This window comes from Quercus robur, chromosome 9 (genome assembly GCF_932294415.1).
Source record: "Quercus robur chromosome 9, dhQueRobu3.1, whole genome shotgun sequence".
NCBI lineage: Eukaryota > Viridiplantae > Streptophyta > Magnoliopsida > Fagales > Fagaceae > Quercus > Quercus robur.
The window spans coordinates 45569989-45597834 of record NC_065542.1 but is presented as its reverse complement, the minus strand read 5'-3'; the positions used below and the strand labels follow the sequence as shown (position 1 = coordinate 45597834).

The following is a 27846-nucleotide window of genomic DNA, read 5'->3' as shown; positions in this document are numbered from 1 at the left end:
AGTTTATAAGGGAACTTTTTAGCATTGCTTTGGAGTAATTAATTATTTATTAGAGTAATTAATTATTTATATATTACTACAGGAATATAACAATTCAGTATTCCCTCTTCTCATATAATAGTGCGTTTCACAAACTAAATTAATAGTGAGACATATTATTTATGTGAGATGATATAACACGTCATTATTGTCCTTTTGAAATATTGTATTTGTGAGTAATTATATAATATTTTGGAAGTAGGATAATGTTGTACTCCCTCCTGGCATTATAAAGTTTTACAATAAGAAAGATGAAAAAAAGAATAACATAACATATGGACAAAAAGTAGGTAAGTGAACCCTTGCAAGGATTTTGATAGACAATAGCTTGAGCATTGAGATAGTAATTGAATAATCCTTGCAACGATTTAATTTTCCTTTCAACCTAATTTGAACTTTGTAATTAAGAGTAAATTACACAATTCTCCCTTAAGGTCTAAAGGGATGATACTCAATCTCAAACTTAAAGGGTAAAAACAATTAGTTCCAATGATACCCATTTGACCAATACTATTAACTTGTTTTTAAAATATTTGTGTACTAACCTACCCCTTGGTTAAGGGCAGGTTTCTGAAAATACCCTCTCTTTCAAAGGCCACAGAGAAAATGTGGAAGTAAAAGATCCTATATCCAAAATGCATATCAAATTTTTAAATATCTAATAGAAATTCACTATTTAGGTATGCGAATGGATTCTAGTTTTTTTTTTTTTTTTTAATGTCTACAAATTATTTTTTACAGTAAAGTAGTCAAAACGGATGTCTAAGTGCTTAAACATTGTGGTTGGGATAAATTCTATGACCTCAAAACGTTTTTGTATACAATGTCAATCAATAAAAAGGTGATACTTTTCTTTTTTAGCCTAAATTCAATCAGTTATGTTTTCACTAATTATAGTTAAGTTTTGGTAAAGAGATTTTTTTTTTTTAATTTAGAATATTTTGTTACTAATATTAATGGAAGAAAGTGAAGAATTTTTTTTCCTTTCAAATATATTGTAAAGTGTCATACCTCCAAACCTTAAGGGATGAGAGTTTTATTAAATCATTAAAATATTGTAATGTTATTTGTATTTTTAGTTATGTTTTTGGTATATATATCAATCAAAATTTCATCATGATGTTTTGGGATACAAAATTAAGCAGTAGGGTTGGAAGTTATTATAATTAAAATGTTCATTTTTTTGGTGGGTATATTGACAAAAATATTAAAGTTCAAGGTTACATCACTTTTTCATTTTTGGGTGGGCAAAAAACAGAGAACAAGGACGATATAGAAAATTAAGGTGACTTAAGTGGCTTAAAAATTGACTTAATTTTTAGGTTTCAATTAATTCAACTAATAAAGTTTATTGTCATTAAACAAAAAATCTAAATTTGATTTCACATACGTCAAAAGCTAATTAATATTTTGACATGATAATATATAAAAAATTATGTAATGGAAATATTGAAATATATATATATATATATATATAAAATGACTTAATGCTATTATTCTTTTTAGAAAATAAAATCATGTCAGTAACTTCGAGGAGTAACTTAAAATAACACGGTTATATATATATTAAATCTTGTGTTAGTGTGTGTGACCCAATGAATAGTAATTCAAAGTTGTCAAAATTCTTAAATTTTCTTTAATATAGTAGAAATGTAGAATCACCCACAACTGTGGATTAAGTAAAAATTGTCTATATTAAAGGATCCGAAGCAATATTTTATTTGTTAATCGACTGAACATGGAGTATTTTTATGAATAAAGAAAGAGAATTAGTTAAGGGGAACGTCAATAATAGAACTCATTAATAGTTAACACGAATCGTTGAGCTTGAATGTGGGTGACCTCAATCCCTTGTGATTTCATTCCCTTGCTTTGTTAAAAACACTTCCCAACGACAATATTCGGTTGATGAGGTCTGAAAAACAGTTTAAATGAAGCTTGAAGTCATCACCCTGATTAGTCATCCAGATACCATGTTAGGGCATTGCACCTGGCGAAACCAAAGCTTTGCATGTGGCATCAACCTCTATGTTATTTTTTATATATATATATAAATGTTACAAATTAATAAACATATATATAATTATATAACCATTTCTTTTTTTCTATTGGCCTTCTCTTCTTCCTAGGTGCCGTCCCATTCCATGGTTATAGGCAAAAACCTCACATTCTATACATAGATTTAGTCTTCCAAGCTTGGGAATAGAGAAACGAAGGTCAAATCAGATTTCTATTAAAATATGGATTTTGAGGTGAGCATGCATGTGGTGGTCCATTGTAAGAAGTGGTTCTATAAGAGTTTTTCTCGTCTATCTAAACCAATGTCCTCTACAACATGTGACCTTAACTTTTATGATTAATAATTAATGATGAAATTAGGTTAATTATTAGTGTATATATATATATAGCTACATTTTGGTTATTGATGGATTAGAACTTGTGACTAATTTCTAATTACACTTTATGATTTGCCTAATGCATGACCATTGGAAATTCTAGAGAATAATCTTCAGTCCAAAAAAAAACCTGAACATAATGTTAATACTTAATAACTAATTATATGATCATATATTAGTTTTTTTGACCTCCACCAAATTACTAATTCTAAATGGCTAAGAAATATAGTTAACGTCATGCATAACCACAGAATAAATAGTCACTAATTAAACTTCAAGCTGGTCAATTTTTAGTCTCAACCATGTCATATGCTTACCATGTGGAAACATGAGTTGAATATGATGTTAGAAAAATCTCCAAGGTCACGAAAAAGGATGTTACATTTTCTTTATTCTTAGCCAAACAGCAATATTATAGTATAAATATTTTTTTTGTTAATTTCCCAAGACAATTATATTGGCAAGTTGGGAATAAGAGGAGGCATGATCTAAGGCTAAATTCTGTAATTTAAATCTCAAATTTTTTTTCGAGAAGTGAAGCTGTGTTCGAACTTCAAAAATGTCTACGTGGGTGTTTTAGTTGAAAGCAGATTCATGCACATCCCACGTCGATCAATTGCTCCATTTTCATTTGTTTTTTATACCTCCAAAGCTGCAAAAAGAGTCATAACATATAATACTATAATACACCTCAAGCTAGTTCCCTTATCTCTATTAATCTCCCAAGAAAAACTACATGGAAGTAGAAGAGATCGATGTTTGAACACTTTATACTATTTTATTAGGGTTTCAAACGCGTTTACAAATTCTCTTTCGGTTCACAGCAGGCATTATCTAAGGTCGGTAACGAACTTTGGCTGTGTTGGAGTATGATATATAGTTCCTTAAACATGATACTAAAAACCGTCCAAAATTAAATACCTCATTTATTGTGATTAGAAATACTCAAATCCACATGTGACCCACATTAATGGATATTGTAAACTGATTTATTTCCCAAAGTAGGATGTCTAAGTCACTTAATTTGAACACTATTTATATAATTTTCGTTTGGTCTGACCTAAGTCAGACTGGGTAACAAGGTTTATGCAAAGTCAACAGTTTCTTCTCTTTTTGTTCCTCAAAAAAAAAAAAAAAAAAAAAATTTTATTATATTTTTTTTTTTTTTTTTCCTTTTTGGATCAGTGAGTGTTTAGCCTCAAATGGAAGAGATGGGTAGATTTGAACTAAGAGTGTATATTCCACCCATCAACCTAACAAACTTGACTCGACTCAACCTAATTAACCCGACAAACTTGACTCAAGTTGGTTTTTCATGATTGATGGGCTTAATTGGGTTGTAATTTTTTATCTTTCTAAAGTTTATATAAGTTAGGTGGAGTTCAAATTAATTGACAATATTTTCAACCTGTATAATCTTACCTGATCAATACTATTAATAGTTTAAAAATTACGTGAACCTAAATTTTTAAGTTTGGTTGATTTTGAATTTTGAGACTATTTATTTATTTTATTTTGATAAAACTGAAATATTATATTCAAATTTGTAAATTAAAATTATTTATTGCGTAATTAGCTTCAATAGTTGAATGAGAAACTCCAATTACCTTTTATAAGGCTACACAAAATGGTCATAACTCGAACCCGATAAGTTGAGCCGCTTGATTGATTTCTAGAACTAAGTACCATGGGTTCAGTTGGGTTGGAAATTTATCAACCCAATGAGTTTGAGTTGAGTTAAAAAGTACGTGAGATCCAACTCAATCTAATTTATACATACCCCTAATTCAATTTGATAACCTTAACTTAAAAATGCATGATCTACAACTCTGTGTATCCATTGGAGGGAATTTTTTGTGCTAAACAAAGTTAAAAGTTATTAGGCTTGCAATTTTTGCTTAATTGTGCAATATATAAACTAAATAGCAAAGATAATATTTGTTGTATGTACAATAATAATAATAATAATAAAATGTTAGTGATTTGACTTTTTCTTTTTGATCCCTTTTTATTCTTCCATCTAAGTTTTTGAAAGTTTATATTTTTCTCTAAAAAATATTGAAATATATATATATATATATAAAGTATTAAATTGTTATATGTCAATTTAAAGTTTTAAACCAATTAAAATTTTAGAACCCATCACTTTAATTGGATTAAACCAATCTAAGACGAAAAAAATTTAGATTAAATTATCCTTTCTAAACAAATTCTCATTAAATTATACTTGATTTTATCTTTTATTTATTTAACAATATTAATTTATATATATTTATATTTATATATATTATTTAACACGACTTTTCCATGTATTACACGAATTAGCAATTAGTAATTAATTACTATAAGTTTTGAGAAACTGAGTTTTAGTTATGCTTTGACAAACATCCAAATGAAATAGCTTTCTAACTTCATTTTAAACATTCAGGGGCCGTTTGGTACATGTGTTTAAACATATGTTTTCAGTTTTAAAACAACATTATATATATTTTTCCACATTTTTTCACCCACAAGTATTTTCAAAAAATACAAACAACGTTACCAGAACAATGTTTCCAAATGGCCCCTCAAAGTTTCAAACCCTTTTTCCTCCTGTGTTTATTGTCTTTTGAACGAATCTTGAGTCATCCAAAGATTCCAAACTTGGCATTGCGAGAGAGTGAGGATTAAGGAAATTTCTAATTTGAAAATAGTTAATTAATTGATTAAAATGGCTGAATTTCAGAAGTCCACCCTAGCTAATTCGTTCAAATTTTTTAAATTAGGAAGCCATATGGGTATTGGTTACGGCGGGATATCATATATTCAAGTACCAATCTGACCAATGAATAAGCCTTAATAACTAACTGTATTATAACTATAATAACTGCAAACATATATTAATTAAACAATATTACAAGAATATTACTCAACTAGGAATACAATATCTTTGAGAACATGACTTAGGGTTTACCAAAGAATCAACAACATGACTGAGGAGTGAGAATTAGATGCTTGTGATTAATGATCTAATAAACTTGACCATATATATAAAGAATATATATTCATAAAAGAGAGATCGATGTAGAAACACATGAGACCACATGGAACATCCGTTTTTAACTACAATTTTGGAATATTCAGACCGTTAGTAAGAAATTAGTATAATTCCAAAATTTTCTTGATTTTTAATTAGATATGCCAATAAACTAACATGTGCTACAGATATATATATAATCTTACACATAGCTAATAATCTAGGTTTTGAACCAACCCTGCATTTGATTGTTGATCATATAAACCAGTATTATAATTTATATCCTTTGTCTTTTTTTGTACAATAATAATAATAATATATCACTTGTTAATTATAAGTACATGAATCCTTACTAACTACCATTGACTATGTCATGCATTTGGATTTTGGAACATGAACAAGAAACAGATCCTACAATTGGATTTTTCTTTCTGTGAATCGAGGAGCAGGCCGGCTTTATTTTCTATGATTTTTTTTCTTATGTTCCAAATTCCAATATTGGGTGTCTATTATTATACCTAGCTAATTTATTAAATTTAGACCATCTAATTCAAGGAGTTTTTTAACATTTATTTTTGAATAATTGGTCACTGATAGTTTGAGGATGCTGAATATTGACATATTTGTACTTCTTCCTTTCAAAAATAATTTCCTATAGTATATGATTATAATATGTTTCAACTGTTTTAGTGGTTTGACAGTTTCGGTTCGCTGTTTTTTTTTTTAAACAGTTTCTTTTGTTAACACTAGGTTTTAAAAGAAAACTATTTTGGGGAATTTCATTTACTTTTTGAAATATATATTAAAAAAATTCAGCCGCCCTATCATATCATAAATTTAAGATTATTCCTCAACTACAAAAAGTTAAAATAAAAATCTCTAAGTTTTTCGAAAACACAAGTTGTTTGTATACAGTTTGTATATAAGTATATTTTGAAGACTCTTATAACTCAATAACATTGTCTTTTTTTTTCTTTTATATATATATATATATATATATACACACGATTGCAACCGTAGGATGTCTTGGAGTAGATGATAATGAATAAAGTGACAATTAATCTCAATATCTTTGGTACGCACATGAAAGACATCATTGTGGGCAATCTGAGAAGTATTTCAATTGTCATAATAGGTCGGAGCATTTAACTCCAGATCTCTTGCAAACACCATAACTAAGCTCTGAGGTTTTCATTCAATTTCTATGATTCAACTTTGATACCATGTTAAAGTTTGAAAAACTATGTATTGAATTGTATATAATAAAATACAAGGATCTGCCTTATATAAGTAGACAATGTGTATTGTACAGATAACCTACAACTATGGGCCTAAGCCATTAGATTTATACTCTAATAGTATTCTAACATTAACTATTAAAGACTTTACTAGTTGTTTCGTTTTCTTTGTAAGTACAAACAATGTAACTTATTTGATTTGAAGTCTCCTCCCCTATGAGTACAAAAGAAAATGTAAGTACATTACGGATATTAGTTTGTAGATATGATGAAACTTCAGTGGCTTGCGAGTTGTGCAATCAGCGTCAGTTTCTTGATGAATTGAAGAATGAAGATGACGAATGGCCGACTACACAATATGTCAAGAACTGCGTTGGATTGAGATTGACCAATAACATAGAGATTAGAATAGATACATCATACATGTGCCATATTTTTCAATAGAACTTTGATGGGGATGGTCCTTTTAAAACAAAGTTGATATTTGTCTTTTTTTAAAAAGACATACGCTCGGTTTTACCAACATGAAAAAGATAGGGCTCCTTTCACAATCACACCAGCCCAACAAGTACATCGTGAAGATCACCACTTGGCATGGGCCTAACCTTCTGCACAGTACCATGTCATGGCCCACAATTATGGAAAATTCTTTCATATATATAATTTGACAGTTGGAGAGACGGGGGATTTGAATATTGGAAGCCTTTATTAAAAACACCAGAGAGCGTCAGTTGAGCTACAAAATTTTTGACAATTTGGAACTTTGAATTTTGGAAGAAAAAATGAATAAATTCGGAATAGTGACGGTAGAGAGAAATTGGCTATAAAGAATTTAAATTGATGTGTTGTTACAACTTAGATCTTAAAAAACTTGTGCTATTTTATGCTTTGTTACATTTAATGATTTTATCTGTTTGAATATTTGTAACCCTCATCATTAACTACTAGATTCATTTTTTAGTTGGAAAATTTTTTTCTTTAATAGACTATATCTATTATATATATATAAACAAAAACATTTGAATTTTGGTTGATGTAATAATATTTTTTCATATAATTTTTTTTTTCTTTTTATAAGAGGAGTTACATAAGCTTTTGAAACTTCAAAATTTTGTGAGCTAGATGTCTTATGTCACAACATTTTTACAATATTTTTACAATAAATCATGAGTGGTAAATTATTATTGGTTATAATTTGAATCCACAACTTAAATTATTTTTTTGCTCATTTATACCAACCAATAACAAACTAACACTTAGGATTTGTTGTAAAAATGTTGTGAACCTAATTTTTCTCCAATTTTTTACAAGTCATCATTCTTAAACATATTTCCTAATTAAGTTTAAATTATATTCTATATTTAAACATTTCATTAGATTCTTGCAACAATTAAAATAAAATAAATCCATAATAATTAAATATCATTTTAAGACCAAAAAAAAAAGTTATTAATAATTATCAAATTTATATTTAAATTAAATAAATAAATAAATATTTCAAAGCATATTGCATGAGGTGCCGACTAATTTATATTTTAAAGTAATGGTTATTTTTTGGAATTTTTTTTTTTTTTTTTAAAAAGGCTATTCCAATTATAAATAGCATAGATATCCCACAAAATGGTGTCCCATCAATCCAATGGTTCGGGTTCCTCAGTCTGTCATACCATAGCAATAGCATCGGCCAAGAAAATCGGCAACATTAACATGATTTGATATTGATATTTGATATACATCTCTTCAAATTTATTAACCAAAACTCTAATAATTAAATGGTTTTTTTTCTAAATGCTTGAATCATGACCACAAAATTCACTTGGACATGATAAAGATATATGAAGGGAAGAAAATCTTAGATACATTTTAAGTGCCATGTCCCCATGTAGGTGTCGGTTTTGAAAATAACTCACTCAAATTTAGATCCCTCCCAATTCAATTGGGTCCACAACATGTACATCATCATCTTCACTGCAAATAAGTAAAGACAAATTAGTGTATACATGTAATTGATGGCTTATGATTGAGACGGTCATGAAAGCGATTGCGTCGGCTATCTAGTTTTTCCTCTTTTCCAAAAATAGGCCAGCGTTTTCTTTCTGGTTTTTCGTTTGATGAAACTCTTTAAAGGGTTGAGATTAGATTAAGATGGGATTTTTAGAGTCCTTTTGTTTTTAATTTATAAATTTATAGTTGTGGTCAACTTTTCTTCTCCTTTTTTGAGAGAGTTTTAACCTATAACATCTACTTCTGATGATAGCTCTTTATCATCAGACCTTTTGGTGTAGACGGAAATTGAATCACAGATCTTTTATTCAACTACCAGAAATTTTATCAATTGAACTAACTAGAACCCACTATAGACAACTTGGTGTTTCCAACTTAGGTATTTAGTGTCCTATTTATCATCTGCTTTTTGCTTAAACTTATTTCCTGTTTGTGAGCCCTATATGGGTCCCATAAAACTCCAAACTTATTTCATTTCACTTTTAGCGTGTTTAGTGCAAAATTTTAGTAAAAAAGTCAACTCCAATCAATTGTTAGTGAGTCATTCTATGACTTTTTTTGCTCAAACTATCAAATCATTTTTACTTATTACATGTCCCACTCTACTTTTTTTGTCATAGTATTTTCAACCAAAAAAAATCAATCAACTTATTTTATTTTAGTTTTTAATAAAAAATTAAATAAGTTGTTTCCAAATGTACCTAGAATTCAAATTACCCCTCCCAACTTAAGATGTATTATAAAAACAAAGGGTACGATTATACTTACTAAACACAATTAGTTATTAGACAAAATAAACCAGTAAAAATATACCCAAAAAAGAAAAGAAAAAATGAAAATAACCTTATCCAATGAGTGAGAAGTGAGAACCACGTTTATAGAATTCATTGGGCTTTCAAAAAGCCCATTAATCTCTAAAGGAGCACTGATCCCATCATCATCATCATCATCCAGGCCTATATTCTACATTACCAATGCCCTTTTCGCCCCCTTTATGTTATTAAGAACTTCTACTTCAATCATTGTCCAAAGCAAGAAATTTTTATATCATGGACAACCGGAGTTGGCTGCTAGTGCACAGAACCAATGGGCCAAATTTAAATTCACCTATGTAGGACGTGTTGATATAGTTTAAGGAGGAATTTAGACTCTAAGCAAAAGATGGAATTTGACTACCATGTTTTACATACAATTTTTTAATACTTCACTTCTTGTAATTGCAATTTCACAAGTATACTTTAGCTTCATTTTTCAGCAAAAGGCTGAATAAATTGGTGCTAAACAGAGACAACTGAGAAACTAATAGGGAGAATTAAAAGAAAATCAGAAATATTAAATCTTTTTTTTTTTTTTTTTATGTTTTGGTAATCCTAATTTAAATGTGTTCAAATCAGAGAGAATTGAGGATTGGGTCAAAATAGCCCTTCTCTTTCACATATCCTTGGAAATGGACCCAACATTTGCAAATAAGTGCATGATGCATGCGGAAGACGATGACCAAGAGAACAACGCTTGTGGAATATGAAATTTTGGTCCAGTCTCCAAGTGGCGATAAGAGAGAAATGAGGGGACCTAAAATCCATGGTCCAACAACAACAGGGTGTTCAAATCTTCGAGATTACTCATATGGGCCCAATTGAAATTTTGAAAACCCAAGATAAAATCCCTCTTATCCAGTTTGTTTGCAAGAAAAAATCTATCCTAAGATAAGAGCAAACCCACATTTTCACTAAGCACTGCCACTTGTACAAAAGAGTGTTGGCAGCAGCAACTGGACCGCCAAGATTGATCATTGTATAGCACTGGTGGGAGTAGAGTTGTTGGGTTTTGAAGATTAAGGGTGGTCCAGTAGGGGTCCTTACTCCTACTCCTTATGGTCCTAACCCTAGTGAGAAGTGAGGACTTTCTTGTGATAGAGAAGGTTGTGGTGAATACCCTTGTGTATTAAGTAAAGCTGTTAGTGTAGACCCATGTGAATTCCTCATGGCTGGCGTGCATAACTTCTTCCTCCATTGCAAGTCAAGTTTGAGTTTGATTTTCAAGTTCCTGTCGTTGTACATTTATTACATAACAAGTCGACATTAGCAATTTCTTTCTGTCTAAATTATATCAATTGCATGATTTCATTGATCCTTTAGATTTGAAGCAACCCTTCGTGATCATAAATTTTCATTTATTTTGTCTATGTTAAAATAGAAACAAACTCAAGCCAACAAAACACTCATTTAAGTTTTTGTTTCTTTGAATGCCATTGTCATTTTATGTATCCTTTTCATATACTACCTAAGCCTCAACATAAAAACCAAAACCTACATAGGATGGGAAGTGTGCTCCCACACAATTGGCCAAAATTAGACTACCGACTTGATAAGGTGGCAAATTATGATTGTGAATTAAGTGAAGTTGTTTGTACACTCCCACGTGAATTCTCATGGCAAGGTCGAGTTTGAGTTTGATTTTCATCTTCCTGTCGTTGTACATTTATTATATAACAGGTCGGTACTAGCTTCTTTTTTCTTTTCATTTTTTTTGTGTTCAAACTATATCAATTGCATGATTCGTTGGATATTTGAAATAATCTTTTGTAATTATGAATTTTCTTTCATTCGTCAACAAAAACTATTATTTCACTTGTTTTTGTTTTTCTTAATGGCATTGTCAATTCAAGTGTCATCATATGCACAAAAGCCTACATAGGAAGTGTGCTCTCACACATAAATGACCCAAATCAGACTATCAACTTGCAAAGGTGACAAATTATTATTGTTGCAATATTACTTTTAAATTGATCTATTAGTAACATTACTTTTATTATGTATCAATCACAATATGTCCTCAAAATAGCTTTTAAATTGGTTTGTTAGTGACATTACTTTTATTATGTATCAATCACAATATGTCCTCAAAATAGCTCAATAGCATTTCGTACCTTCTTTTACAAGAACAATCTAAGTTCAAATTCCCCATTGTTGTAATAAACATGTTGAATCATAAATGGACTCTTTTTATTACCCAAAAGAAAATCAAAAGAAATTAAATGGATTTATATTCCAATAACGAAATTGAATCACTGTTTCTATTTCAAGGAAGTGATAACTGTAGGACATAAAATTGGATCAACCTTGGATTCAAAGTAACTTTCCATTTGGTAGCAAGAGAGAAGCCAAATTGTTTTCTTTTGCTAAGTGAAGAAAAAGATTAAGTAGATGAAGTATAAAGGTGTTAGACTTAAGTCAAATCTTAAAATTAGTACAATAACCCAAAAGTGGCTTACATAAGAGATACCATTACATTAGGCTACAAAGCCAATCGAAAAAAGTTGATAAAAACAACATTTCGATTTCAAACTGATTAATACATAATATACGGACCCCTTGGATTCGTAACTTAACCCAATTACCCAAGAGGATCCAATCCAGCACACTTAAAGGGCTAGTAGAGGAGCCATATTCAATAAGACCTCTCATGACCCAATGACCAAGCCCAAAACCTTTTCACCTCTCCTCCTTTTTTTTCTTTAAAAAAAAATAAAAAATAAAAAATAAAAAAACCACCTACCTATCTTGCCATATATGTTTTTTTTAGAGACTTTATACAACAATTTTCATAACATTGTTCCAACAATTGGGCTGACAAATTTTTATTAGTTCTCTTTTAGACCAATCACATCATTGACATCGTTTTATTTTCATTAAAAACTTGTTTCTTAAACAGCTATGAAATATTTTGTAACAAACAAAGTAATTGTTTTCTTTATCAAAAAGTCATCTTAAATGTCATTCACATGTAATTGTTTTCTAATGACAACTAAATTCAACCGTGATTTATTTAACTGAATTTAAACACCTTAAAAATTGTATCTAAATTTTATCCTTTCACATATTTAGAAGTTTTTAGTCACATTGTCCCACCAATATATGCTAAAACAAAACCATCTATTTATCAAAAAACAAAACAAAAAAAAAAAAAAACAAACAAAACAAAACAAAACAAAAAAACAAAACAAAACAAAACCATCTAAGAGTATTTATGCTATGTTTTCCAGTTGTTCATAACTGGAGTCAAGGTTATGTTCCAGGCATAAAAACTCACCATGGGGAAGCACAAAGAAGGCCACCCCATCTGTGTGTGTGTGGGTGTTTAACTTGAAGAGCACTAAGTTAAGACTGCAATAAAATTAACAATACTAAGCACACACCCTAGAGCGCGCACAGCTTCATCACAACAAATACATAAAGAATAGCAATCATGTACACTGATAATTAATAAACAGTGGAAGTAAACAAGTTGGGGAATGGATGAAATTGACAATGGCTTGCCATTTCAAAATAAATTTAGAAACCCCTTACCAAATTAATCTAAGACTCTTTGTATATATGTTCATAAACTTGTTTCTTTTATACAACAAAAAATTGGGTGGAGATAGCAATATCTCAGCCACCAAAGAACAACAATCTCCTAAACTCCCTATAAAAAAATGCCTGCCCAATGGCAGAAAACAAAACCATCCTCACAAAGAATGCACACCACCAAAAACTATATATCCCCGCCCCCATCAACTATAAACATTGTACAAATTGAATGCTATAATAAATGAATAAAAAATTAATTTTTCAACAGGGGCGTTGACAAGGGGTAAAAAAACAATAAGAAAGAGATGGATAAGGAATTTACAACCACCACTGCAATGACCAGAGAATCTGAATGCACCATATACCAGGACGAAAACCCGAGAAAGGCATGCTTGAGCCACCATAGCCTACTCACTTAAAAATTGGAAGGCTGGATTCTCAATAAGTTCGTCTGATGGTTTGACATCGGAGAATTCTTTCTCTTGCAGAGTAGTAGAAAGGTCATCAACCGTGAAGGGGATGCTGTAATGAGACATACATATTAGTTGATAACTAAAAAGCTAGTTTTCTACTATAGCTCCACTTATTACAACGGAAAAGATGAGATCTTTTAAATTATTTTTCTTCAATTTATATAATTTTAAAACTCTTTCCAGTTATATTTCAAAATTATCAAGCTCCTCCAAACACACATGGCAAGGGATTTTCTAGAGCCAGTATATGGTTCTAATGTTTCTAGTGTCCCCCAGAGCAAATAAAGAGAAACTCTCACCCAGAGTTGTCATCCAACAAGAAGGAATTGCTCTCAGCATCGTTGGAATCCTCTGTCATAAGTACCCTCATACTAGAAATAACCTGTTGAAAGAAAAAAGGTGTGGTTGTTAAGCTATCAAATTAACTTGACAAGATTAAGAATCACTAACATAATTTTTAGAAAAAAACTTCACAGGATTAAGAATTATTAACATTTCAGAAGATATTCTCAGTAAAAAGCTTACATCTGGAGACACACTTCGAGTATTATAGTTGTCATCCCAGTAGAGCGTACATATTCTGTACAGCTGCTGAACACTTAGGATCTGAAAAATCAAGCCATGATGTCAGAGAGAGATTGGATTTTTTTTTTTTTTTTCGCTGTTGACATTGATAAAATATCATGGATACAATTCCCAAAGGAACCAAACGTGTAAGTTTACATACATTATCTGGCACTAGCATGAACAAAATGAACGTTCAGACAAGGATAAGGTGGTGAATAGTTTAGGCAATAGCCACTCAGAAGAAAGACGTGAGCTGTCATCAACCAAATATTTAGCATCTATTCTGTGAGCCATGCTCCTTAATTATAGGGATGGCAATTGGTCAGGTGGGGTTGGATCGTGGGTAACCCCATCCCTGCTGCCCCATCTCCTCTTTGGGGCAGGAAAACCTGTGTGGGGAGGGAGCAGAGTAGATCGGGTTTGAGGTGGGTTGGAGATGTTTTACTAATCCTCATGAGAGTGATAAGATAAAGATGAAACATAAGGGATGTGAGAATACTATTAAAGAATGAGAGACAAGGATTTTGGAAATGGTAATAGAATATCTATATAAAATAATTCTAACTAGGATTGTCTAGGAAAGATTAACTTGTATGTATAAATGATTTAAATATATATACATTCGGGTTGGGGTGGAACGAGCTAAATCTGTCCCTGCCCCGTCACCTCTTTGGGGCAGGGAAAATCCATGCAGGGCAATTTTAACATCCCAACTTAATTCTTTTTTACTAAAGGCCTTCTTGCTGTTAATCAGTAATCTTAAGTCACACTGCAAAGAGTGAGAAAGAGAATGAGAGACTTACAGGGCACAGGTCATGGGTGATTTCATCGTAGGAAATTCTATATTTCTGATGTATGACCTGTAGATCAAAATCAGTGAAAACCAAGTAAGTTATATATCATTAGAGCTACAGTTACTTAAGTGAGAAAATTTGGACCGTGATAATTTCTAGTTAAAGCTGCCAAAGATTTTCTAATAACATGACAATATGCAAAGTAAATCCACAATAGTTGATAAATCACTCATTCATTTAAAATAAAAGAAAATCTACAATGTTTGTGTAAGGTAGGTATCTTTCAGTACAATGTGAAAGGAACCATTATCAGATGCAACAGTAAAGCAATGCCTGAAGAAGGTCCAAGACCTCTTTTCTAAAAATCATGTTGCATTTCAGATCGGAAATACACAAAATACACATATTCAATCCATAAATCAGATTATTTTTATATATTTAGTACATCAATCATATTGACAATAATGCAATGCCTTGACATGTCACTGATATAACTTGTGGATTAGCCATGAATACATTATTTATAATTCCCTATTACCAAATCGTCCACAAAACACACAAGGGAGTAGATTCTTTTTTTTATAGGTAAGTTAACATGCACCAGTGGGTCTTAAACCCATGACCTCACCCTCCAGCTAACACTTGCAAGGGGAGGAGATGCCAATTGAGCAAGAGCTCATTGGCACAAGGGAGTAGCCTTGATATTAAACAGTCAAATGTTTTTATGGCTTTTAAATAATGTACTATTATCTACCCATCTATCAGCTGAAAGTAATAATGCCATGATATTGCATAATATTCATTTATACTAACCGAAGTTTGATTTCAAAATCCCTTTTTCTATATAAGGAATAAATACATTAATATCAAAAGGGGGCATAAACCATGAACACTGGGAGTTTGCAAAAGATTTCAGTTTTATAGTTCTTTAACCTGTACACAAATTATCTCTGACCAAAAGAAAAATAGAAATTATCATTATTTATTGTATTGTCATACCTTATTTATAATATGACAAAGTTCCAAGCTTGTCCAAATGATGATACAAATTTCAGTCACTATCCCCAATTAATACTGATATTTCATATAAGCATCAACTTAAGACCACCACTTACCCCCCCCCCCCCTTTCAAAAAAATGAAAAGATATGGTTTTCAATTAGGTTATATGGACTGATCACATCCAATTATCAAGAACTCAGATGAACAGATAACTAAGGTAATTAAGCAACATTCCAAATATCATAAAATTCGACAATGGTTGAGGTAGAAGCCATGGAGAAGCTTACCAAGAACCCAACAGCCTGTCTTATGTGCTTAAGTTCATCCCATGATGAGCCTGCAAACTGCAATCCAAGGAGATCAAGTTATGAACCTACAGAAAACTATGCATGCATATGGGAAACAAAGTGTTCCATGGGTTGATGTATGTATACGCCCAGAGACTCGAAGCCTTTTTTTTTTTTTTTTGATAAGTAATAAACGCCGAGAGACTCGAAGCCTACATGCAACAATAATTAAAATTAAGAAGTTGCCCCCAAGAAACTAAAGTTTACCTCTTCTTTTGCTTGGCAGCACCATAGCTCCAACTCAGCTAACCCAGCTTTAACATATTCCCCATTGCTAAATGTACAACACTCACGACGTAGAAGAAGACTGGAAAGTCATAACAAATTACAATTTAACTAAACTTTTCAGTATACATTGATGAATGAAGAAAAAAACTAATTACCTATTAAAGAGTTGTACGTTGATATATGAGAAAGTTTGAGTGTAGATCTTCTGGACAAGAACTGGAGGCACCTGAAACCCCCCAACAACTATAATCATTTCTGTGAATTTAAAAGATAAAAACAGTTTGGCAATACTCAAATTTTGTAACTTTAAAATCTACAATGAAGTTCCATACAAAATTATCTTTCAGTGTACTGAGAAGAGTGTTGAGGCCTTCAATAATGCTTAGCCAGTGATTCGTTGGAGAATCTTTTCCAAAGGACCGCCCAGATCTTAGTACTCCCTTTGACGTTCTTGGTGCCTATATATCCACATCACAGGTTACACAAGCAACACACTAACTTTTAAGATAAAACAAAAAAAATGCTGCTGACAGATTATCCCATAAGGTTATGCATAAGAACTTCCAAAAGGCAATATTTTAAAAAATGAGGCAGTCAATCAAGTTTATACAGGGCAAAACAAAAACAAAAACAACACAATTATGGGCATTTGAACTTTAGCCCTCCAATGTTAGTAGGACAACCACAAAATATATTTTAATGGAGTTCATAAATGAAAGAAAGTACCTGGATACATAAGGACAGCAACGATGACAACTCCTTCTTCAAGTTGTCTCGGATAATTCCATATATTTTCTCCACATAGGCTGTGAGCTGCTGCTTGAAAAGCAAAGCTGGGTATTTAGCTTCTACCTGGCGTACTACATCAAATGCAGAAACAGGAAGATTGGCAGAAGAAGGAGAGCGAAAACCCTGCAATTGAATGACCATATCATATTACATTGATGAAGTAAAGTGCTGATACTTAATTATTATTATTTTGCATCACAAAAGACAAGTCAGATTACATAAAATGAAACAGAACAAATTTTTTTCAAGCTAAAAAAAGAAACAAAATGAATAATAGAATCTATACCATTGTCATCCTCCCAAAGAGGGATGTTGGAGCAGGAGGTTTCCGAGCAGATGCACCACTTGCACCAGACCCCTTCAGACTTTTTTGGAGCAAGAACAATAAAGTAGATGTATTTGATAACCAATAAGCCATATGATTATTGTCATCTTGATCCTGAAATTTAAAAGATATATTATTTTTAACTTCTAATATTAGAAAGAGCACACCAAAGAAAATATGAAATTATTAAATAACTGATGGAAGTCAAGCAAACCAATCTAGCATATATGCATATACCACAGTGGCTATGAAAAGAGAGAGAGTGAAACTAGCAGAGCATGAATCACTTCAATTAATTTTCACTAATAAAAAGAACAGAAGTTTTTCTTTCTACTAAAAAAAAAAAAAAGCAGCTACTTCTTCTACACTTGTGACAACTTGGAGACATCACTAAAAAAATGTCCTACTAGACCAAAGTTGGGGAAGGCAGGAAAAAAGAAACAACTGTAGATAGCTGGTCAACTTTCAATAACATAGTGCTCTACGTTTATAACATAACCCTTTTTATTGCACAATGAACAAAAATTGCATAGTAATGCCTGTTTTTTGAAGTCAACAGAAAATGAAGATGGTTGTTGCCTATTGTTAGAGAAATAGAGAGATAATATTATGGGTTGTACCCTTGTGTTGTATGGGTGGCACTCTTCTAGAAGGGTCTAGAAGATTATTGTGATGATGTGCCTTCAAAAATATTCCCTTTCTATTGTAACTACCTTTTTCTATATAAGAAATGAATAGTAAGAGGGCTGTGAACTATGAATTTCCAGCTCCCCCTTTTATCTGCAATATCATCTTTTATTCCTTTTCTTTGAAATGGTGTCAGAGCCTTAAACCCCTTGGCCCTCAACAGGAATTGTATGGTAAGAAGGCTGTGAACTAAGAATTTCCAGCTCCTCGTTTTCTGTGGACTATCATTTTTTATTCCTTTTCTTTGACATGGTATCATAGACTTGGCCTTCAACGAGAATTGAATAGTAAAAGAGCTGTGAACTAAGGTTTTCCTTTCCTTTCCCTTTGCTACTCATTTCTCGTTCTTTATCTATGCATCCTAACATTGGGTTGAAAACCTGGTTACCAGGCATCTGAGTGTTGTTGGATGGTGAGTGAAGATGTAGGTTATGGTTTGTCTTCACCACCATTGCTGCTGCCATTCTTGGTTAAAGGATGAAACAGAAAAGATGCCCAAATGAGGAATCTAACACTTGGCAGAAATCCCAGATGCTAACACAAGAATTTTGAAGATATAATATGTCTATATTAACAGGAAACAGTAAATTAATCCCAGATTGAAGGTGGAAGTAAAAATTAATTACTGATTATAAAGTTGTCAAAGGTTATCAAATTAGCACAATGATAGAAAACATCAAGATGTGGAAATCAGAAACAGTAATTCCATCCTGCAATCAAAAAGAATACAATTACACTGTACTTATAGTCATATATACCATTAACCTTAATGTTTTATTATGGGGCACAAAGGGATACTTAGGGTTTGTGCTTTCATAGAATAGAATTTTATCTGAGGGTGTGCCTCTTAATGTTTCATTAAAGATAATCAACTCTCAGATGCATGATCTTTCTGAAGATTCACATCAATAATTGGATGATTCAACCGTATGGAACAATCACACACAAAACAGCCATAAGCAAAGCAATCTAGTTACCTCAATGGCCGAACCAATCATCTGGATGAGACGATCAAATACACTAGTCCTTTCAGCTTCAAAAGATTTCCAGTGGAGAAGACATTTGTAGATGGTAAATGCTGCAACAGGCTTCCCTTGACTGAACCCAATGTTTTTCATGACACAGCTAATAAGAGCATCAACGTTCTCCTGTAACAAAAGCAAATTTCAAATGTCAAAAATAGTCAGCCTACACTCTTAAAAAAATTAAAGCATAGGCAGCTGAAGATCATGATTTTTTTAAACACAGACATGTTGCCGCTCAGCATTGGATCTTCTGAACTTGCTATCAGACTCCATAGTAAATTTCTTTACAGGTGTTGCACTCTGGGATTCCTGCAAGAATGAACTCTTTTCAATGAACACAAAAGAAAGAGTACAGCAAGTGGACTCATATAAACAGAGATTATAAAAGAAACAAATATGAGGGGAAAAAAGTAATTACATTAGCTTTGTCCTCATCACTCACATAATGACCATTTTCCTGTCTCTGCAAATAACAAAAAAATATATATACAAATATAAATCAAAAACTAGAGATAGGGAGAGGATGAGGATTAGGGGTGGTAAAATCAACCCAAACCCACCCAATTATTAATTGGTTTAAATAGGTATTAACCCAATTAAACCCAATTAACATTAATGTTTATTGGGTTTTAATTGGGTACCCAATTAGACTCAATTATGATCCAACTATCATTTCTACAAATCATCCAACTCTAAAATGCCCCAAACTCAACCTAAAAAACGACCAAAATAACACCTAAACCTAAAAATGACCAAAATACCCCTAAAATCTATAAAAAGACCAAAATACCCCCAAAACCTAAAAATAACCCCAAAACCTACAAAATGACCAAAATACCTCCAAAACCCAAAAAATGACCAAAATACCCCCCAAAACCTAAAAATAAAAATGACCAAAATACTCCCGAAACCTAAAAATTACCAAAATCCCTCTGAAACCTAAAAAATGGGAAAAATAACCCCAAAGCCTAAAAAATGACCAAAATACCCCCGAAATCTAAAAAATGACAAAAATACCCTCGAAACCTAAAATATGGCCAAAATAACCCCAAAGCCTAAAAATTGATCAAGAATCTAGAAACCTAAAAATGACCAAAATACCCCCCTAAAACTATAAAAATGACCAAAATACCCCCTAAACCTAAAAAATTACCAGAATACCCATGAAACCTAAAAAATGACCCTAATACCCTCAAACCTATAGAGTGACGAAAATACCCCTAAACCTTTGAAATGACCCAAATAAACCCAAAACCTCTAAAATGGCCACAAACAACCTGAAACCTCTAAAATTACCAAAAATACCCTGAAACCCCTAAAACGACCAAAATACCTCTAAACCTATAAAACGACCAAAATACCCCTCAAAATATCTAAAATGACCAACATACCACTAATCCTATAAGATGAACAAAATACACCCGAAGCCTCTAAAATTACCAAAATAGGGGTTTGAGGTATTTTGGATGTTTCGAGGTTATTTTTGTTAAATTAAAGGTTCTAAGAGTATTTCAGTCATTTTGTAGGTTTTGAGGAAATGTCACTAATTTTTTAGGTTTTAGAGGTGTTTCGTTAACTTTTAGATTTTGGGGGCCATTTTTTTGAAATTTTCTAGGTTTTGGAGGTCGTTTAGTAACTTTTTAGGTTTTTGGGATATTTCAATCATTCTTTAGGTTTCCGAGTTATCTTAGTCATTTTTAGGTTTAAGGGGTATTTTGGTCATTTTATATGTTTAGGGAGTATTTCGGTCATTTTTAGTTTTAGGAGGGATTTGAGTAATTTTTTAGGTTTAGGGTGTATTTTTATCGACTTATAGGTATAAGGGGCATTTTTGTCATTTTATAGATTTCGGGGTATTTTGGTCATTTTTTAGGTTTCAAGGATATTTTGGTCATTCTAAGGTTTAGGGGTTATTTTGGTCATATTTAGGTTTCAGGGGTACTTTGGTCATTTTTTAGGTTTCAGGGGGTATTTCAATTAATTTTTTTGTTTCGAGGGTATTTTGATCATTTTTTAGGTTTCGAGGATATTTTGATCATTTTTTGGTTTCTAGGTTTATTTTGGTCAATTTTTAGGCTTCAGGGTTATTTTGGCCCTTTTTAAGGTTTTGGGGGTATTTTGGTTAATTTTTAGGCTTCGAGATTATTTTGGTAATTTTTTAGATTTCGGGGGTATTTTGGACATTTTTTGGGTTTCGTGATTATTTTGGTTATTTTTAGGTTTAGGGGGTATTTTGGTCATTTTTTGGGTTTTTTGGTTTTGGTGGTATTTTGGTCATTTTTTGGGTTTCAAGGGTATTTTGGTCATTTTTTAGGTTTCGGGAGTATTTTGGTCATTTTTTAGGTTTCAAGGGTATGTTGGTAATTTTTAGGGTTTCGGGAGTATTTAAGTCATTTTTAAGGGTTTCGGGGGTATTTTGATCATTTTTTGGGTTTTTTTTTAAGGTTTCGAGGGTATTTTGGTCTTTTTTTGTGTTTTGAGGGTATTTTGGTAATTTTCAGATTTGGGAGTATTTTGGTCATTTTTGAAGATTTTAGAGTACTTTGGTCACTTTCACTTTAGTGACATTTTGGTAATTTTGATAATTAGGTGAGTTGGGGTTTGCCCATAATAATTGAGTTGGGTTGAATTTGGCTTAGAAGCAATTAGTTAAATGGGTTTTAATGGGTAAATGGGTTTTATATACCCAACCCAATTATGCCCACCCCAAACCCACCCATTTGCCACCCCATTGAGGATCCACTCAGCAGTATAGGTTTACCTGAGTTGCTGGAGTTGTCGGATGCTCTGGTGCCTTTTTTACAGGAGTTAGAAAGGTTTGCTGCCGAAGAATTTGATTTTCAGATTCAATGTCAGAAAATTTTTCTTCAAGCCTGCAAATAAAAATAACAATAATCACGATGATAAAAATGAAATTTGAAAAGAGAGCTTTCATCCTACGTTCAATATGTAATTAGATCTATACTCAAATCTATGTCCAATATTACAAAAGAGACCATGGTAACCACCTTTGCATGGCAGTCTTTAGCTGAATTATTTTTGATTCTGCCTCCAAAGCTTTCTTCAACCGCTCTTCACTAATTTTGTTTGCCTCTTCATATCTTTTCTCAGTTTCATCAATTTTCTTTTCCAGTGAACCAACCATGGACTGCAAAATATTTCAAGAAAGCAATAGATAAGCACAAAGAAATGCACAGGTTTGTTCTCCCAAACTAAGGAAAGTTCTTGGGATGGCTATAGCAAATAAACAAGGCAGTATCCTTCAGCAAAATGCAGATCCTACACTTTCAACCACCTTACCTTCAGCTTTTCATTTTCACTGGTAAGCTTCTCCAACATTTCATTGTCAATAACCGGAACCTCCTGTATAACAGGGACCTTCTCTATTGTCCTTTTTGCAGCCTCACGTTCCTTCTCAAGCATTGCTTTTGTTTCCTTAAACTGAAGCTGCATCTCTTGCAAAGTAGACTGTAGTTTTTCATTTTCTTGTGTTTTAGCTTCCTCTACATCGGCCTACACAAATTGGATATATTAGGAATGAGAAATGCAATAAAATTTCAAGAGAAACTGTTTAAGAAACAACATACACACACAGATAAATATATTCTTCTATATATCTTTCTACAAGCAAAAGAATACAGGCATTCTTCAATTACACAAGCCAAAATTATAGTAGTTACTAAAACATAGCTCCATAAATTACAAACTGAAGTTCATGAACTATTTTAAGGTGAAAGCCCCTAAAAGTTATTATAGAAGTTAGCCATAAAAATTTCAAAATATCCATAAGTGAAATAAGATAAAGAGACTTCCCAGCATCCAATGTATCCTTTTCCTTTTTTAGTTCGCAATTTGTAGGCAATTTGTTAGGAATTGAGGACAGAAAGATTAATGGAAGTGGGTTGGGTGTGTTCTAAAGACTGATTCTTACATAGATGGCAGCATCAAAAACCATCAGCGCAAGATCAAATAGATCAACCAGATGATCACAATGAAATATTTTTTTGCTTGTCTTACCCCTTTTTATTCAAAAATACTTTCCTTTCACATATTTTTTTGCTTGTCTTACCCCAACTCACCCAATTACTCAATTATCAAAATTACCAAAATGCCATTAAAGTGAAAATGACCAAAGTACTCTAAAAATCTTCAGAAAATGACCAAAATACCCCCAAATCAAAAATGACCAAAATACCCCTCGAAACCCAAAAAATGACCAAAATACCCCCGAAACCCAAAAAATTACCAAAATACTATTTTGGTCATTTTTTGGATTTTAGGGGTATTTTGGTAATTTTAAGGTTTCGGGGGTATTTTGGTCATTTTGTAGGTTTTGGGGTTATTTTGGTAATTTTTAGGTTTTGGGGGCATTTTGGTCATTTTCTAGGTTTTGGGGGTATTTTGGTAATTTTTAGGTTTTGAGGGTATTTTGGTAATTTTGTAGGTTTTGGGGTTATTTCGGTAATTTTTACGTTTTGGGGGTATTTTGGTAATTTTCTAGGTTTTGGGGGTATTTTGGTAATTTTTAGGTTTCGAGGGTATTTTGGTAATTTTTTGGGGTTCGGGGGTATTTTGGTCATTTTTTGGGTTTTGGGGGGTATTTTGGTAATTTTTAGGTTTTGGGGGGTATTTTGGTAAGTTTTTGGGTTTCAAGTGATATTTTGGTCATTTTTTAGGTTTCAAGGGTATTTTGGTCATTTTGTAGGTTTTGGGGTTATTTTGGTAATTTTTAGGTTTTGGGAGTATTTTGGTCATTTTTTAGGTTTAAGGGGTATTTTGGTCTTTTTTTTTAGGTTTTAAGGGTATTTTGGTCATTTTTAGGTTTAGGTGTTATTTTGGTCATTTTTTAGGTTGAGGGGATATTTTGGTAATTTTAGTGGTTTTGGGGCATTTTAGAGTTAGGTGATTCGTAGAAATAATAGTTGGATCATAATTAGGTCTAATTGGATACTCAATTAATTTAAAACCCAATAAACATTAAATGTTAATTGAGTTTAATTGGGTTAATACCCATTTAACCCAATTAATAATTAGGCGGGTTTGGCTCTCATTTAAGTGGACAAGTTTGGGTGGGCAAATGGGTTTGGGTTGATTTTGCCACTCCTAGTTTCATCCACTTCCAGTACTAGAGTTTCTTGTACGAACAGAAAACTTTGATCACATACAGACACACAGAAAACCTAAGTTCTAAAAAAAAATATAACACATGTTTGTTACTCTATGATTTAATATCAATGAGATCATGTGGTTCCATTCTTCTCCTGAACCAAGAATTGCTATCAAAAACACTTCAATTGAAAACTTAGCCATACTTCAAGAGGCCAAGGTCCACAATTCCAGAAAATAGATAAGCCTCGTAGAAAATTCATGAATCTGACTGCATGTTCGGATAAGTAATGCGATGCAGCAACTTAACGCAACTTTCAATAAATTTGTAGTCATATTAATACTTACCCTCATGCGTTTCTCCAGTTGTAATCTCCATGTCAATTCTTCAACTTGCTTTTCCAATTTATTTTTGGCAGCTTGAAGAGCACCAGTCTCCCTTGCAGCCTGTACATAGAGATGAGAAAAGCTAAGAGCCCCGAAATATCACATACAAAAGCGAAAATTGGCAAACTGTGCAGTGCAGCATAAGAAAAGCCACATTATCAAAAAATAAAAAGTAAAGCAATCATAAATGACTTGGCAAGTAGAAAAATCACGGGCTATTTCCTTTACTTTCTTTTTCATTTTTTTTTTTTTTTCTGGAAATTACATAACTCGTTTGTTTCGTTTTGATCTTGAGGGTGCTATAATAAAATCCCAGTAACTCAATATCTGCCTCATATATGAAGCTGAATTTTTATAAGATGCTTTTTTTTTCTATTTACAAATTAAGCGCTCCCGATTGAAAAAGGAGTTTGTCAGCTTTCTGTGGCTGCAGAAAGCCTGAATCAGTATTCAGTGCAAAACTATACAGCAATATACTTCCCTATCATTCTGGGATATATCAAATATGAGCAGTGAGATCGATTAGGAGCACTTGTCAAAGGACATTAATTGGCAAAAAGGAGTGACAAGGCATTGTATTAGTTTCAATTTTTCAATGTGAGAAAGTTGTGAGGGTAAGGTGATGAGCTTGGAGAGACCCCAGAGATCATCAGGAGAGTAGAGTTGAGTGGTACCGGTTTGAGAAGTCAAGACAAAATGGGGCAGTAAAGCTTGAGAGATAAGGAGAAGGATTTTGGTTGCCGTGAGGAGAATGCGATGGCTGTTGATAGTGTGGGGTGCCTATGACAGTTAACAAATCTCACAGTGAAGGAAATTGTAATTCAAGTATTGCCAATGAATGTTGAGGTTGACAAATGATGCTGGAAGAAGTGATCTTTCTAAGTACTTCCATTGTAAGATAATGCAGGGTGACTGCACAAACCATGAGTGGTTGCTGTTAGATGATGGAACTCTGTCCTTTTAGCTAGCAAAAACTACAGCCACCATGAATTGACGCAACTATTGGTCAATACTAAAATAAAAAACTTTATGGCAACCCTTTGTAAAGAGAAATAGAATGAAACAGTTCCTTTAGTTATCCCTTTTCTTTCAGTTGTGAATTAGAAGGATTGAAGGAAAGCTAATTATTTCAATCAGCTCTAGAATCTGAATGCCATATAAAATATGAAGGTTATGGATCTTAAGATAGAAAAGACTTCAGATTTTTTATAATTATTATTATAGGTAAATACGGGAAGGGGGGCTGGAGGGGTTCAAATCCCAAAGCCATGCTGGAACCACTGGAGTATCCCTCAAACCCCACAAAAGACTTCAGCCTTTAGTTGAAAACAATGAATACATGCTTGAAAAATAATGTGCATTTTTCCAATTTTATCAGATGTCTCATTACAGACCAAATAACATTAAATCTCATTGTTGATTTTATCTCTAACTACAATCCCTTAGCAATTTAATAATATAAGACCTTATGAAATTGAAAGAAAAGACAATAATGGAAGAGGTAATCACCATCTTAAGCTGGCGTAGTTCTTTTCGAGCAACTCTTCCTCTCCATGCACACTGTGTCGCAATTGTAGCTTTCTTTATCTTCATATAATGTAGCCGTGCCAAGAATTTGCGACACTGGCTCTGCAATTCAGAACCAAAAGTATTCCAAGATTGAGAGTTAATATAAGAGAAAGAAAGAATTCAGCAACACGGCTAAACAGCAAAGGTAAGACAATTGTGTGGACAGCTCCTTGAGAGAGATGTCTGAAGTCACAAGTATGATGTTGATATTTCAAAACATTTCAACATTGTAGAATAACATAAGAAATGAAATTCAAAAATAAATCTAAAATAAAAAGATGCTTAGGAGCCTTTTAAAAATAGTGACGCATTTTGTAACAATTTACTTTACCTGAATAATAATTGCTGCTTTAGTCTGCCTTCTAAAGTGTAGCTCAGTACGAGCGGCCATTCCACGCATTCCCCTCTGAATAGAAACGGCAGAGGAATACAATTCTGTGTAAGCTTTCCTAGCAAGATACATGCGCAAGGCTCTCTGGATCATCAGACAGGAAGCTTCTCTTCGCATGCCCTCGTAAACTTGCCGAGCAAGTTGTCCTGCAATCAGCACAGACAAAAGCTAAAAATAAACATAGACAAGTCGCAATGTCTCAATAGACAGGACTACAAACTATGACCTAAAACGTCAGAATGCCCCAAGAAATGTCTAGAATTAAATTTAAAATACCTCGGCATGCTGATTGAAGTTGTATAACAGACCGACGCACCAAGACATAACTTTTGCGAGCCAAATAAGACCGGACTTTCCTTTGAATAATGCTGGCTGATCTTCCTAACACCTCACTCCTAAGGGCATCTAGTTCTGCCATCTGACCAGCCCTAAGAAATATCTTAGTTTTACCAATCTGCAAAAAAACAAACAGGACCATAAGGTCACAAAAACTATCCAGCAAATAAATGTATGAACATGTGACAAATAAGCATTTTACAACAGCAAAGGTAAACACTAATTAAGTGCCACAAACTAACCTATATACCTCTCAAGCCCCCACCCCCCTACACCCCCCCCCCCTCAAAAAAAAAAAACAAAAAAAAAAATACCACAAATAAGCAAAAAGGCAATATACTATTTAAGTGTGGTTTTAAAAAATCTCACTCAACATCAAAAGATTAAGGAGGACAATCAACAGCTTCCAGCATTCCTCACTCATAAGATTAAGGGACATATGACTAAAACAGAAGATATCATTATTAGTTCATCATCCATGCTAAATCAGATTCCTGTAGGCTTTTTCTTCTTCCTGGAAATCCTAAAATTCACCAACCCATAAGGTTGTAGTGCTAAGCAATTTTTTTCTCTTTCTGTTGTGAGGAAATCTCCTGTTATCTCCTACCATCCTTTTAATTTCAATACATCCGTTAAAAGGTATAATCTTTCTGTTGTGAATAATCTTCCCATGTTCAATGCTCAAATGTGGTAAAATAGTATTTTAGAAATTAACATCAAATAATTTTAAGTATACCCCATCTAAACACTATAAAATTATATAGGCGGGTTTGGGA

General features: G+C 32.5%; 1 protein-coding gene across 2 annotated transcripts in view; it reads right to left on the bottom strand.

Annotated features, from left to right (window-relative positions):
* Positions 1 to 13046: 13046 nt before the first annotated feature.
* LOC126698656 (myosin-6-like) overlaps positions 13047 to 27846 on the bottom strand; it is a 32153-nt gene continuing 17353 nt past the window's right edge. For both annotated transcript variants that reach the window (XM_050396033.1, XM_050396034.1), the window contains 20 exons: positions 27011 to 27188; positions 26675 to 26880; positions 26284 to 26403; positions 24736 to 24834; positions 22582 to 22794; positions 22290 to 22429; positions 22043 to 22154; positions 19700 to 19744; positions 19507 to 19590; positions 19234 to 19404; positions 17531 to 17683; positions 17182 to 17367; positions 16788 to 16913; positions 16611 to 16681; positions 16435 to 16534; positions 16168 to 16224; positions 14889 to 14945; positions 14044 to 14124; positions 13818 to 13900; positions 13047 to 13567 (listed from right to left, as the gene is read on the bottom strand). In XM_050396033.1, coding sequence (XP_050251990.1) covers positions 13453 to 13567; positions 13818 to 13900; positions 14044 to 14124; positions 14889 to 14945; positions 16168 to 16224; positions 16435 to 16534; positions 16611 to 16681; positions 16788 to 16913; positions 17182 to 17367; positions 17531 to 17683; positions 19234 to 19404; positions 19507 to 19590; positions 19700 to 19744; positions 22043 to 22154; positions 22290 to 22429; positions 22582 to 22794; positions 24736 to 24834; positions 26284 to 26403; positions 26675 to 26880; positions 27011 to 27188 — 2397 coding nt within the window. In that variant the 3' untranslated portion in view covers positions 13047 to 13452. The remainder of the gene's footprint in view (positions 13568 to 13817; positions 13901 to 14043; positions 14125 to 14888; positions 14946 to 16167; positions 16225 to 16434; positions 16535 to 16610; positions 16682 to 16787; positions 16914 to 17181; positions 17368 to 17530; positions 17684 to 19233; positions 19405 to 19506; positions 19591 to 19699; positions 19745 to 22042; positions 22155 to 22289; positions 22430 to 22581; positions 22795 to 24735; positions 24835 to 26283; positions 26404 to 26674; positions 26881 to 27010; positions 27189 to 27846) is intronic.